Raw genomic sequence first — 15,681 nt, forward strand, 5'->3', positions numbered from 1 at the left:
CCCGAAAGTGCATTTTATGAGGCCTGTCCGGACCTCAGATCTGCAGGGTCCGGACCTGGGTGACTTATTAGGGTTATTTTCTATTTAAACACGATTTTGCTACATTTACAAGTACGTATTTTATTGAGCAAAAATCAGGGTGCTTAGAGAGAGAGAATTTGTTCTAGATTATTGTTGAAGAGAAAATACGTGAAGCCAATCGGAGTTCCGGTGAAAGGAAATCTTTTAGAAGAATCGTGCCAGATGTTCTGGAAAGGGCTACTGAGGTAGAAGTCAAGTGGGTCACTTGTCGTGTGCAAGGAAGAGTCAAAGGTTTTGTTATTCTTCTTGTATTCCTTATTCTTCTATATAGTGAATTGATTTCCTGGGTTTGGCTGCCCCGGAGAGGTTTTACATTTAGAGAGTTCTCTAAATGGTTTCCTCTTCGTAACCAAATTTCTGTGTTCTTGATTGCATATTTCATATCAGTATTTGGTTGATTTTTTTTTAACTGCTAAGTTAGATCTGTTTTCTGGATTTTTTCGGTAAAACTCCTAGACGTGTGAGTAGGTGATAATTAGAGTCGTTTTAGAATTTTCAAGAATATTCCAGAAGTGTTCCTTACACTTCCATAAATCAAAAAGATAACATCCAGGGAACATTTACAGGATCCGCAAAGACAAGAACATTAATAATAATTATCATTTACAAAAGAAATGAGAGAGAGAGAGAGAGAGAGAGAGAGATCCAGGCCAATGGGTTAATGTCAGAAATACTCTCATTTTTATAGTAGGCCTTAAAACCAGTGGCACTAAACAAAGATGAAAAGCTGCATTAATATGTCACATACAAGTTGCTAGAACTTCAGGCGCCAACCATGCACATTTTTAATTACATTTTCACTTTAGAATACAATATTGATTCCCAGCTCAATTTTTGTACAGATTAGGGTAGCCTCAACAACAATGGGTAGTGATGAATGGATTTATTACTCTCATTACAGGGTTGACTTTTATGATGCTCTCCCACCTCGTTGTCTCTTTTCTTCTAGTGTAGCTGCTTCATTTAACATGTCAGCAGCATCCTTGTGCATGTCCAGCTTGGCAAGAGCAACTGACTGCATGTAGAAAGCTGTGGGCCAGTCCGGATACACGCATTGTGCTTGCATCGCATCTCGAAGGGCGGCGTCTGGTTGATCACATAACAGATAGCATAGACTGCGCCTAGCAAAAACAGTTGGAGAGACCATGGTTCCAACATCTATGAACTGCAAAAGAAACAGAGTAAGAGGAACAGAAAGCAAACATCAAACCCTAGTTCTAATCACGTGTGAATGGTGCAATTGATTAATTCATTGAGTCCATAGTTGATAATAATGACGAGAGCGGGTGACTAACATAATTTATTGGGTTGGATTAAATGATATTCTATCATGCCGCTATGTCAAAGGCCTCGCAAATAGACTCTCAAGGTATCAACCCTTAACTCCCAACACAACCTATTAGCAGAAATCTCCAATCCAAACTTGAGTAAATTCAGCACACAATTTCATTGTATAATCACAGCTCAAAAGTCTTATAAATTCGTTTGGCATAAGAAATGCAAAATTATACCTGGGAATAACAGTCAATGGCAGTTTTGAAATCTTTGTCACGGAATGCATAGTCCCCACGCTTCCTTGCCTCCAGCATATCTCTCATCTGTTGGGTCCACTCTTGGAAAGATAACTGAATCAATCCAAAATCAAATAAAACTATTAGCATCAAGCATGAGAATAGTGATATGCAAGACCCACTTTTACAAGCCAATTACCTCATTAGTTCCTTCATCATCTCTGTAGTGAGTCATAACCAAGATCTGATGGATAGCTGTGAGGTCCATCCTTGAACAGGCCTCACCCATTGCTGAAAGAGGGCGCTGCGGGGTTGATGGGGCTTCCTCATGCTTTGGAATTCCAAGCATGACATAAGATGGAACCTGCGACCCAGAATAATGGTAATCAGGTCTTTTACAAAAAGCACAGCTCCTTTGATCCTCTAGAGACCACTGCCGCTGGGTATTGGTGAGCAGTCTTTAGCTACCTTATAAAACACTGAAGCACTCAACAACAATAATAACAACAACAACAACAAAAATTCTCAGATGCTTCAGGCGAATACTCTCAAGTAGGTTGAAGGCACTAGCCAAGCAAAGGGAGGCTGAATGCAAGTACTTTCATGCAAATTAAAAAAGCGCTTTTGAGCATTATTTTTCAATTTCACTGTGTCAACCTCACAAAGTTTACTATTCATCTTAAAGAAAAATGTACAAGGCACAAAGAGCAAACTTAATCAGGTATATTGACTTACATTGATGCTAGAGCTTTGAAGTTCTAACATATGAAGATGTTGCTCAAATTGATGTTTATCATGAGAGTTCATCATCTTAAAGAAACTTGATACAATCAAGGAAGCCACCCACAGCATTCAATACAGTTTGTGTTTGCATACATTTCTATCATTGTAACATAGAACATAAAGCAATTCCTATTTGTGTCCAGCCACATTGATCAGTCAAGAAATTGTAGAAAAAAGGTTATACAATTCTAAACAAAAGAGAACATATAATATCACACGTCCAAAAATCAATTTAAAAAAGGATTACATTCATAAATTCACATAGGAACTATAGCTGGAATGGACGATACTTAGAACTGCTTGAAGTATTGAATAAAGTATTAAAAGCAAAGTTCCTTACATCAGGTTTGGTTTGCAGTTGAGAAAGTGTTGCAACAAGATCCTTTGTGTTAGGTCGCTCCCTAGGTTCATATTGCAAACACCGAGATGCAAGACCAACCACCACTGTTGCTTCTTCCATAGAAAATTTTCCCTCCAAATGTGAATCCATCAAGAGAATGATATTTTTTCCCCGTATCATGTCAAGAGCCTACACATAAATATCAAATTAATACCAGAGCATGTTCCTGTATAAATTAAACAACACTAAATAAATTTCATCATATCTAACATACAATCATCTCAAATCTTAAGTGCAAAATTCAAAAATTCAAGGCTAGTTTTTAACCATGTAGTTGGTATCTATTAATTTCTAATAGAAAGATAATGCACACACCATTCAATGAGGAAAATGTTAACACATTAAGCATGGTTTTCCATTGATAAAAGGCTTTTTTAAAGTGTTTTTGAATTGCACGACACCACAGTAATGGGTTGATTATGTCTGTTTAGGATGTGGCAAAAGAAGCAAATTTATTGTTGAAAACAGGCAAGAGTTCCAGAATTGTATAAGCTGAGTGGTTACAAAAGACAAACTGCTGTTAAAATCCAAAATATTGGAGACTAGAACGCAAAGAACTAAAAATTTCATTTCCTGCATATTATAGTCCATTTAGACAACTTTGAGATGCCAATTTGAGTGATACTCTCCACAACAACCATAACTTCATAGACTGTATTGAAGGAATAAGCATACATACGAAATATGCATATCACCCATAACAACAAAAACCACTTACATGACTTGGGGGGATGTGTTTTCCACTAAGCAGATCCAGAAGAACAGTGCCAAAGCTATAAATAACACTTTCAGGGGTGACCCTTCCTAAAATATACAAATTACGGCAATTACTAAGTCAAGTTTATACAAGAAAAACTGTCATGCAATTCAAAACAAGCAAAAAAAAATCGTAATTCATATAACATATCTCTCTATAAACAGCTTTATTTGCATTGTAAATCAGACATCACAATTTTTTCAGCAATCTACAAATAGAAAAAGAAACATAGTTAACAAAAGTGAACCACAAACATAAAGTAGAACCATTGTGTGCCCAAGAATATAGAGATGATACTCATTGCTACCATTCACCAACTGATAAAAAAGGTGGTGGGCATTGGAAAAATCGTGTCTTTTTATGTGAAGTTCAAAAAGACCAAAAGATAATGTGAAGTTCAAACCTGAATCAAACTAGAATTTACTATAATATAGTCAATTGTTAAGGCTATATGACTAAAGCATATACTGCAAAGTTCCTCAAGATGGACAATAGCTTTAGTAGAAACAGAAAATCCACTCTATGGTGACTCCTAACATTTAATCACATAGACTCTCGGACAAATTGCCCCCCATCTCTGACCAGTATGATGCTCACATTTGCGTATTTGAGAATCATCAGTTGGCACATTAGAATTGACCGTACAGAATTAAGATGGCAGAATAAATACTGGCACGTTGCCACTGTATTAGCATATTTGACCATTCCTAGTTAGGGCCTTACGTACAATAGCAAAAAACTGGAAAGCTTTCAAAATGTAGATGGGCAACTGGGAAAGAACTCATCAATTCATGCAAAATAATTCTAGCATGTCACAGATGAAAGTGCATATCATCTAAAGATCTATCTATTCCCTAACTTCTATTTTCTCATCAATAACTGGTTCTGAATTCAAATAATGGGCGAGTCCCATGCATAAGCGGCAAAGATCAGCCCTTGGAGAAAAGATAAACTAACAATGCAATGGGGAAAATATGCAATCCTCTAACATGTGAAGAAGTAGAATGTTAATAATCAAACATAAAATGATATACAGAGTGAAGAAGTTATTACCATTTCTTAAATACTCAGGAGGTGTGTAGGCAAGGTTGGTGCTATAACTTTTCCCATCCCTACTATTCTTCATCAAGCCAAAACATGAAAGTCGGGGATCACCATCCTACAAATCCATTCAAATATAAGACATTACTCTTAATGATACTGAATGTTGAATAATAACTACGACTAGTCTATGTAAGAAAAATAAAAATAAAAATTTGTGAAGGCAATACCTCATCAAAGAGAACCCTATAAGCATTCAAATCATGGTATAATGGACGGCCCTCAGTACTGCAGTAATCCAAGGCTTCAGCAATATAAAGCGCTACTCTTGAACGCATGGCCCATTCAATGGTTTGATTTTCCCCTGTCAAGAATGAACAAATTCCAAGACTGAAGAACGAAAATTCTCAATATGAAATATGGTAGCTATAGCAATGCACATGCATCCCATACATGAAATTCAAGGAAAAACAATATAAAGAGAAAAACACCATAGAATACAACAAAATACACTCAGTTTGGAACAATTAATGAAAATAATGAAAAGTGATGTAGACAGTTATAAACTATAAGCATAGCTTCCAAAGAAATTGACATTATGAAGCCAAGTTCAGTTGGACTCATTCAATTCAATAAAGACAGACTGAATCTATATATGCATACTCATTTACTACAACTGTAAAACAACCCCACCAGTACGACTGAATGCAAATCAAAGCAAAACATTCTATACTGACACAGCAATTCAAAGTCAAAACTTGAAGAAGACAACACTGCAACACCATTAACCTCGGTGCAGAGAGAAGAGAAATGCAATTATTAAAATTTGACAAAACCCAACCACCACACCTTAAATAGTAAACCAATGTCAACTTTGAAGTCAATGCCGGGTATGTCAAAGATTCGAGGAAGCCATTAAACACGAAAGACAAGTTTAGAGACCATACAAACCAAAACAAACTAAGAAGCTAATAGAAAGACATTCTTGGGTAAACTAGTCGGCAGTGAAAACAACAAATCAATAACCAGAAAGAAGAAACCAAGCTAGAAATCACACATACAGTGAAACAAATGCTTGGCAAGAGTATCATTAGGCATGAACTCAGCAACCAGCAGCCTCTCATCTCCATCGCAGCAGTACCCAATCAGATTGGCCAGCCTCCGATGCCTCAACTTCCCAACTCCCCAAGCCTCCTCCTACAACACCCAAAACACAAAATTTCGCACATAACCCAACTTTCCTCAGTATCTACACAAAACCCAAATGAACAAAATGAAAGCGAAAGCAAAAGCACAGAGCTTTACCGCAAACTGTTTGGGGTCCGGCCAAGCCAACTTGGTGAACTTCTTCACCGCAATCCATCGACGGTTGTGGAGGCGGCCCTTGTAGACGAGATTGGGAGCCTTCTCCCCGCTCTCTGAGACGATTAAGTCTGAGCTAAAGTTGTTGGTGGCGGCCTTGAGGTCCGAGAAGGAGAACTCAGAGAAGGATGAGACTACTGCTCCCCCGGCAGATACCGGGTCGGCTCCAATGGAAGGTGGGTGGGTCTGGGTTTGGAGCTGGGCTTGTTGCTGCTCTTTTTCTGGGTGCGTCTCTGTCAGAAAGGAGGACTCACAGCAACCCATGACTCAGTTTTTGGTCTTCTCTGAGCAAAGCTTTGTGGTTAGAGGAGTCGAGAAAACATGGGGCAGTGTGGATTTAGATTTTAGAGAGATGGGTTTGTTTTGTTTTTGTTTGGTTTCCTTTTCTCTTTCAGTGTCCCTGTACAATTTGGTAGTGGGGTTCTTTTTCTCCCTCCTTTCTTCTCTCTTTCTCTTCTTCTTTCTCGTGTTGTCTGTTTGAGTGTATTTATATACATACATAGAACATAGAACATAGAGCATAGCGAGTTAATCATCTAGTTTAATTAGTTAATCATCTAGTTTATCTATAGGTGGTTAAGTAAACATAGGGGTGAGCCAAGCTCTTCCCCCAATTACCTTTTGCCACATCACCATGATTAAGGACATAGAAGAGTATTTTAGGGCTGTAAAATGGATGACATGCCATGACTTTTACATTGTTTATGGTAACACATGAAGAAAATATCCTTTTTGTTTGCTCCTACCAAAAACAGGCTTATTAATTCTTTCCTAAATTTTTTTTATATGGTACTACAATTTGTTAATGTGATTTGGATAGCATTTTTTGTTTTCTGTTTAAAAAATTATTTTGATGTGACATAAACATGAAAACTGCTTCTTCTTTTTTTTATGTTTTTGTTTTAAACATTTACTCTAATCTCATATATATGACGTGGTATTGCTCATTAGCCCATGGATTAGTTCTTTTTTTTTTAAAAAAAAAAAAAAAACGATAAGATGGGGTTGGGATGACTGAAGAGTGTGAGTATTTAGCATTTTTCTTGAAAATACAAATCTTGGTTTGGAATTAAAAGATTTTTTTAGGTAACTCTATGTCCCACTTTGGAGACTAATTTGGTGGTTTTGATTGTTAACAAAGTTAAAGATAAATTTGAAAATCCATTGAACCTCTTATTGTTGGCAAAGGTTAGATATGTTCCTATCTTTGGCATAATATTGAAAAATTGCCTAGTGGCTTGTATGTTTAAGTAATGATTAGTATTGTGAGAGACATAAAGAGGAGAGCATCGTGTCTTTATTGGTATGCTTGACCCCAAAATTTGAGTTTACGTAAAAAGCAAAAAATAGAAACAAGTGAGCTTCATTTTTCTACGTGAAAAAGGCAAATGATTTTGAGTTTTTTTTTTTTTTTTTTTTTTGTAATTAAATTGCTTTTATCATAGGATACCCAAACGTGTCATGGGATTGTTGGATTTGTTTTTTGTTCTTTAGTGAGTATCTTGACCCCTATTAGACGTAATTTGATTGAAGGCATATATTCTATGGTCTCTTCCAATGGGTGCCCTATTTTCTTTTTGTCACAATACAAGATGTGCCACTTCTCATTATCCTTTTTTTTTTTTAATTATTATTTTTTTTCCTTGGCATCGACAAAAAAAGATTCATGGTAGGCACCATTGAATGAAAAAAAAAAAATTTTAAAAAAAATTAAAAAATTAAGAAAAATTAAGAAAAAAAAAATGAAGAGAATGAGGATTTGGTCCATTTGTGACTTCTGTAGTGGCTGCTAAAGAACTCTTGTCTTCCAACTTTTAGCACCTTCTACTTGGTTTAAAAGTAAGAATATAATGCAGCTCATAGATAGAATCATCATTTGGAGATGGAAAGGCCAATAACAAATTATACGACGGATCCTGACAATTAACCTTAAACGAACTTAATAAGAAATCAGTAGGTTAGAATTGAGAAATTTGTTATGTTTAATTAAATTGGTCGGGTTATTGCTAACCCACGTACATAATTGTATACATTTATCTCGACATGACTCAAACCTAACAAGAGAACAAAAAATGAAAATGCTTTCATTTTAGACATGCGTATTAAAATATTAATTAAATAATTAAATTTATCAATTTCTATCTGCTTAAACTTTTAGGAAAAAATTATAATTTAACATGGTATCAAAGTCAGAGGTTCTGATTTTGAATATTGACTCTGGCATTTATTTCTCATTTCAATTAAATATTTCACATCAAAAGTAGTGATTTAACACTGTGGGTAGTCCATCTAGAGGAATTACTAACAATCAGATTAGCATTTCGAAGAATTTTATGAAATGACCAAATTGGAATAGACAGCAAACCTAATTAAATGAATGCAAACTTGATGGTACAAAGTCGTGTAGAGAATGAATACATGCCGACCAAGCTTTAGAGATGAGCATGCATGATGCATGTATATATATATATTTGAGTGGGATTTGATGTTAACTCTTCTTAGACTTTCTCTCATATGTAAGCATATCTATAATAGCTCTCAAGGCAGAGGAGAAAACTTTAGCCGTAAAGGAGCATTGAATTCATACAATTAAGTACGGCTTTTGGGCAAGTATTAGTCAATTTCCGAAACTCACATCAATAATTGCATAAGCTTGACAAGGATTTTCACTTGGGTAGCAATTAGCAAATTTCGTCATTAAATACTGAAATATGGCTTATTTTAGACGCTTAAATACAATGAACAGCTGAGATTTATGAATTTGAGAATCTCAAATTTAGAGAAAATTCTAGTGAATCTCAATCTTTCCCACTAACTTTAAAGCCCAATCAAGCGAGACCCACGCACTTGATCACATGTGTCACACCATCCAACCGTATTCAAATTCCGCTCATCCTTTTGAAAGCTTATTCTTACTTCTTTTGTCGAGAACTGCAGCATGTTCTTTTATTCAAGGACGCATAATGTGTGATATTTATTAAACCTCTCATCATAGTCAAGACACATTTATTCTTAGCGATCCAACCATAGACTGCTTCATAAACTGCCATCAAGACAATCATTTCGCAATTGTATAATTTTGAATCTATTTCCCATTTTAATCTTTATTTCTTACGTTGTTATGTTTGTATTGAAGTACTTGTTGGGTCTCCTACCACCTTCTAATTCTATTGTAACTCTTTTCTTTTAGTATTATTGTTTTGTTGGGAAAAAAAAATAGTTGGCAGACTTTAACTCAAACTGGGCACAAAAAACTTCTTAGAGAATTTTTCTCTCCAGCGACAACTTCTCCTACAAGTCATCCATTTCTGCTCTGTTTGAGAGGGATGGAACGAACGTTCTTCCCTCCTCCTTCCTGAAGGTGCTTCCTTCTTATCTTGTCTATCTAGAGCCTTTCACCTCTTATGAGACTTTATCCATCACCTCTGACAATCTATTACCAATCCTCTCAAAATCGTAGCCTGAACCCCTCAACCACCGCCTTGTCACCTCCTCCCCCGAGAACTGCCTTGGTTTTCAGATTCATTTTTTCACAAAACTCGATCTGTCATCTTCCGCCTACTTATGTGCCTCACCACAACCTTCACCAGCCTCCAGCTCACGCACCCCGCGTTTCCGCCGCTGGTACTACGGATTTTGATTTTCTGGGTTTTGTGATTTAATTAAATTATGTTCTCTGTATTTCTGTTGTGTGTTGTTTTCTTTGAGTTCAATCATTCTCATCGATGTTCGTTGTTGTTGGAGGGAGTTCAGGTCGAGTTGAAGGACAGTTTTGTTATAAATTAAAAAAAATAAAAAAAAAAAAAAAAAAAACGGAGGTGGGGGGGGTTGCATCTATAGTCTCCAATCAGCTGCATCAATCTCATCCTCAAAGAAAATTCATTTGGCTACCGCTCTTTATTGAAGGTGCTTGCAGTTTACTCGGTTTCAAAAGTTATCTATACAATAAATTACTATAATAGGAAAATATAAAGAAAAATAAAATAAAATAAAAAAATTGATTTACCAAACAAGATGTGCTATTGCTTGGGCTTATCCGTGACTTGCGTCACCTTGAACAGCCCGATTGCCTATGCTTACACTTAAATCTTAATCCTCATGCAAAACTAGAGGGAGATCTGCCCTGCCTCTGCTTGTCCCAAGTAACCACAAAATCAAGCCTTCGAACATGTCTTCTACATGAAAAGCTGATACACAATGGAAAATTGCTCGTAGGATGCTTAAAGATGAAGAATTCCACCTCCACCTCCACCTCCACCTCCACTACTTGTTGCTGTACATAAAGCAGTGAGAATAATAGCTCATAACAAAATCCTATGAGCAAACACAGATTCAGTAGGCTTTGCACCCAGTTGGGGCGGCAGCAGCAGCAGCTTTGGCATACTTGTGTTGTCTTAACAACTGCAGTGGCTCGAGGCTCAAGGCTCAAGTTGGTTTCTAATCAGCACAAACTTCCCCTTGTCCCTTGTATCTGGCCCATTTTCACTTGTCAAGTCACCCAATTGCCCTGGTTGGCTAACTATGATTAAAACAGCTGGTATTGGATCCGGGTGGGCTCGTGTTTGATTAGCTAGTTGGTGAGGTAATAGCTTACTGAAGCGATGACATGAACTACCAACCAAAGCAATCCAGTACAGGCCGCAACAAATGGAGTAAATGATAGCCAAAGAGAATAGCACCAATTCATTGACTCCATATGTTAAATCCCTCAAATATCCTGGGCCAGCTTGCAGTAGGTGATGAACCAAATTACAGAGTGCAAAAAAGCATCGACACTTGTACTAACTACTCAGCCCTGTGAAGCTCTTTCACGCTCCTGGAGAAGCCTTTTCTTTTCTTCTTCACTACGTGCCAAAAGCTCCTCATAAGCTTTCATGGAGTCAGCCGTGAATTTCTCCATGGCCTCAAAAATGAGCTGCAGACTTGACTGTAGACTACGATTGCGAGTATCACTCTGATATACAATCTGTCCGACCGAGAGATTTTCACCATCCCCAGAGACCAGAACCACTTTCTTATCTAATGCCCGAACCTCCTTCTGTAACTTTTGGTCCTCTTTATCTAAATTTCTTACTATCCTTTCCAGATCCTTGTTTGCCAACATCCTCTGGTGCATTTCTAGCTTGTCTTGTTCCCAGATCTGAAGCACACTCTTGGTAAAAATATGCATAGAGTCAACCACTGGCTTTTCGGATATTCTCTCCAAAGCTTGTGACCACTGGTTACAGATCACAAACACAGGCGGTGCACCAACTCTACTAGGTGAAAAAGGAGGTAACCCATCCTCTGTTTCCTCAGGTTCATACAGAAGACATTTCAGAAGCCAATTATTCAAGGCTCTCACATATCCCTTCTGGGCACCTACCCAACTAGAGAATGTGTCAGTCCACCTAATAAGCTCACGCTCAAGCTCCAAAGTGGCTCCAATATGAGCATCACTAAGCTTCTTGCCTGATCCAATCGGACCTAAACCTTTGGCTTCTCTGATTGCTTGGCACTGAATATGATGGCATTCAAGCATGCATTTCCACATTCTGGTCAACCTAAAGGAAAAGTATTCCAGATTAACCACCATCAAGGCAAAGTATAAGCATTAACCATAACTACATGCACAAGGTTGTCAGTCACAATATTCCAAACTATCAACCATTAGGAAATGAAACACATGAAGATATATAAGAACATAGATATAAGCAAAGCCAACGATGACATTGGTGCCAACTTCTAATGACAAAAAGAACCCTAATATGGATTCCAACTGACGTGGTTTCCTCGACTTCCCTAACCAACACATATTTTCTTCTCACAGTTAGTAGTGTACACCCATCACTTTCTTTGGCCTCTTCAATCCCAACCAGAGCAAGATCTCACCAAATTACATTATCCCAACTCTTCTCCCATATTTTGAATGATCAAGTATTAGGTAACTCATCCAAAACTACCAGAAATGATATGCAATTATAATCTTCTTAGAGAACTTTCCTCAAAATTATTCTATAGGCGTGTATGTACATTCATTAACTAGCTCAACTACTGGCCATCTATCTTTGTCAAAGGAAACCAATAAGCAAAAGAAATAAAAAAAATATAAAACTGACTTCCAAGATCCCAACTAGCTGCTAGTACTTGTTACTAAGCCTACAATTCGTCTGTTTTGCTCTTATTTCTTTCTATGCTTATGCATGAAACCATCCTTAACCATAGCTTTAAGTAACTATGGGACAGGTAATAGAAAGGTCTCATAACATCAGAAGATCCCAAGCCACACACCTCTCTTCAAACAATGTGGAAAATCCTACCCAGGCAATGGAGCAAAATATAACCAGCATGTCAAATATCAAGGACTAGCACTACACCAAATTTAGAATATCAATAATATTTCTCTCGTCTTTTTTAATAAATCACACACACCCTATGGGTTGGAAACAATCAAAGGAGAAGAGTTGACATTTGAGCTTCAGAATATCAGTAAGATACCATAACAATCAAAGAGTGATTTATCAAATTTGACAATAAAAATTGGGAACAAAGCCAAAGTGAGAGCAATGCACTACTGATAATAACAATAACAACAAAAACATAATAAAGACAAGCATCCATAAAAGCAATCAAATCATGTCAAACTCATAGGTATAGCTTGAAGTTTGAAAAAAGACACCAGCAAGAGTGGCATAAGGACCTAAACAAAAAAGAGAGATAAGAAAAGTTGCAAAAAGCAAGTAGAAGATTCATAGATCCACATACCCTATAATTAATTCATTTAGTTGTGGCCACAGCTCTTCATCCCTAATCTTGTTTATTGTCACAGATATCTTGTCAACAACCTGAATTGCCATTCCTATTTTTGTGGACAGACTCCTTATTAAAACACGAGTGGCATCAACTTTGTGAAAGTCAGAACCCCTTTGGTCTAAGCGCTTCAGCTTATCTACATTTCTGTCATGGACTACCCGCATTTTTTCCTCAGCCTGCAAAACAACACAATGTAAACAACTCGGTGAAAAATATAAAAGACAAGATTAGGACAAGCAGAAATTTCGAGCATAAGCAATGTGTTATTGATAAAAACCACCAAAAGGGTCAGAACTTATGTATTTGGTTAATGCATTTTGTGGGGTATTCGTTTTAGATTTGAAAAAATTGTTATAATGTGACATAAAGGTGAAAACAATTTTTGTGTTTTTAGGAGAGTTTTGTTAATATTTATTTTGGGAAGAGAAAATAAAAGATAGAAAACAAAAATTTTATCAAACAGAGCCGGTACTCGATTTATCTACGAAACACATGGGAGGACTACATACCGATGCCAACTTAATAACAGAGTTCAACATGATACTGCATACCTTAACTTCGTTATAGAGTTTCTTCTCCCAAAGATATAGTTTATGTAAGGTAGACGAAAGCTTTCTAGATCTCAAACCCACCACATCTTCATCCATGTCCAACTGAGCGGGACCGGCCTTGTCAGCAGAGGACGACTCCGCACCCTTAGAAGTAGAAGGCTGTGAGGATACCACCGGCAACGAGGGAGAAACAACGTTGAACATCTTGGAAGAAACTGCTCAAAAAAGATCCATCAAACTGACGGTTTAAATAGAAACTAAACAAAATACAAATCACTCAAACTGAACATACTAAAAGCCTATTCCATACATAAAGAGAGCATTTTTGTTCATGATCCTTAATTCGACATCAAAATCAGGAACCAATTTACAGATCAGGCGAGATCAAATAAGAATTTGACAAGCGAAAAATCCAATGGGGTACCTTGATAAACGCCATGTTTACGGTTATAAGGAAGCTTTCCCACCTCAAGAATTTGCGCAATCTCAGTCCCGGACTGGGAAGCTCTCTCAAACTGAACCTCAATCTCCTTTACCACCTGAAACACACTCCGCGATCCCTTAAACACGGCCCTACTCTCCTCCCCTCTCTCCTCATTACCAACAACTTTCTTCTCCACCACATGCACCTCATACTCCATCCCATCACTCTCCAGCGCAGCACTCGGCCTCGACTCGTAGAGCGACGTCGAGGCCTCACTGTCGTCCACCACAGCCTTGGAATGATTCGCACCACCACCGCTCTTACCACCATCAGCAATAAACTTCTGATCCCCATGAACCTCCTTCACCACTTCATCCTCGTCTTCCAAGTCCGGAATCCCTTCCTCGTCCCTCAGCTCCTTCGAGTCCCTGCTCGGCGTAAACGCCGCCGCGTAGTATCCATCATAACTCTCAAAAGGGTTGAAGAAATCCCACGCCGAAGCCCTAGGCGGCGAGGGTGGAGGCGGCGGTGGCTTCTTCGACGAAGTCTCTGCGACCTGATTCGGCGAATTCGCATAGTACCCACCACCACCACCACCACCACCGCCACCTCCACCATAATTACCGTAATTGGAATTGGAAGGAGCACCCCCATAATACGAAGAATAAGGAGCAGGACTAAGACCAGGATTACTATTTCCATAATAAGGATAAGAATAACCACCGTAACCCGAAGAAGAAGATTCGCCCATATACACCGTCTCTGGACTCGCCGGCCTCTGCTCGTACACCACCGAAGGCGGCGTCGCTTTGTTCTTCATGTAATTCATGTGCATAAACCCACCTCCACCAAGACCATCACCTGGGTACAAACTTTGAAACTGAAACGAACCCAGCTCTTCATTTTGACCCATATTTCTATTCGTATTCGTATCCATGTACTCAATATGGTGAAGAGGCGAGGCGTCACCCGAGAGGTGGTGATCGTGGAGCGAACCCGAATCGTCATCGTCGGAGTCCGACCCGGAGTTGAAATTGAGGTGACCCGAGTCTTCGCGAACAACAACCGGGTCGCCCTTCTTGTGGGTCTTCGGATTGGGCTCTGGGGATTCCGGCAGACCGGAAGTAGTGAGGTCTTGCTCGATGAAGCGGTGGAGGGAGTGACCGATTCCTTGGAGGGAGTGAATGTAAGCATAGTGGGACTCGGCAAGCTTGTAGCGCTGACGGATCGCCTCGTCCAGGTGGGTCAGTCTCTCCCGGCACAGCGCCACCGCCGGCAGATCGTCCACCTTGGAGTTCGAACACCCCATTCGAAACTCTCAAAACCCTCAACACAAACCAAAAAAAAAAAAAAAAAACCCAAAAAAAAGTACAAAAACCAAGAAATGAAAGCTCTTTTGTTATAGAGTTAATAGACAGAATGGCATGCTGACGTTGATTTTAGTGCGATAGTTAGACCATGCGTTTGTTTCTCAGGAAAATTGAAAACTAGGGTTTGTGGAGAGGAAGAAGGAGATAAGGAAAGGAAAGAAAAAGAAAGGAAAAGACAGAGAGGGAATCTTTGCCAGCGCGGAGATTGTCGTCGGCTTGTAGCAGCAGAGAGAGTGAGTGAACATGAAAGAGAGAGAGAGAGAGAAAGCGTTGTGTGGGCGTCGGTGTAAATATGTTTAACTTTTCTCAAGTGAGGGTGTACTTTTATTTTTTTAAATAAACAAAATTAATTAGTTTCCACAGGATCGAAGGAAATTGAATTTGGAAAGGGTACCTAAATTATTCTATTTGGAAGAGCTGAGACTTTTGAAGACTTGGACTGGGGCGAGGGGGGGTGTTTGGTTTGACGGAAAGTTTGACGCTTGTTGCCGCCAGCGCTTGCAGAATTTTCTACTGGCGTTCTTACACAATTGCCCTCTGTTGATTTTGGGGTTTTCTTTAATTTAGAGGTGGCCATTTTGTAAATTTTGTGTTTCAGTTCATCTTCGC

The 15,681-nt window shown here is 38.5% G+C and overlaps 2 protein-coding genes across 2 annotated transcripts; both read right to left on the reverse strand.

Annotated features, from left to right (window-relative positions):
* Positions 1-739: 739 nt before the first annotated feature.
* On the reverse strand, positions 740-6,381 carry LOC132163529 (serine/threonine-protein kinase BSK1). The gene is made up of 9 exons (XM_059573851.1): positions 5,879-6,381; positions 5,635-5,770; positions 4,804-4,937; positions 4,586-4,691; positions 3,494-3,579; positions 2,716-2,904; positions 1,792-1,956; positions 1,593-1,706; positions 740-1,246 (listed from the first exon to the last, which is right to left on the reverse strand). Exons 1-9 carry the CDS (start codon positions 6,197-6,199, stop codon positions 992-994), a joined length of 1,506 nt encoding a protein of 501 aa, XP_059429834.1. The 5' UTR covers positions 6,200-6,381; the 3' UTR covers positions 740-991.
* A 3,422-nt stretch (positions 6,382-9,803) lies between these two features.
* LOC132163522 (protein ALTERED PHOSPHATE STARVATION RESPONSE 1) lies at positions 9,804-15,353 on the reverse strand. The gene is made up of 4 exons (XM_059573840.1): positions 13,703-15,353; positions 13,279-13,493; positions 12,680-12,903; positions 9,804-11,478 (listed from the first exon to the last, which is right to left on the reverse strand). Exons 1-4 carry the CDS (start codon positions 15,009-15,011, stop codon positions 10,725-10,727), a joined length of 2,502 nt encoding a protein of 833 aa, XP_059429823.1. The 5' UTR covers positions 15,012-15,353; the 3' UTR covers positions 9,804-10,724.
* Positions 15,354-15,681: the final 328 nt, after the last annotated feature.

The sequence above is a fragment of the Corylus avellana genome, chromosome ca1 (genome assembly GCF_901000735.1).
Source record: "Corylus avellana chromosome ca1, CavTom2PMs-1.0".
NCBI lineage: Eukaryota > Viridiplantae > Streptophyta > Magnoliopsida > Fagales > Betulaceae > Corylus > Corylus avellana.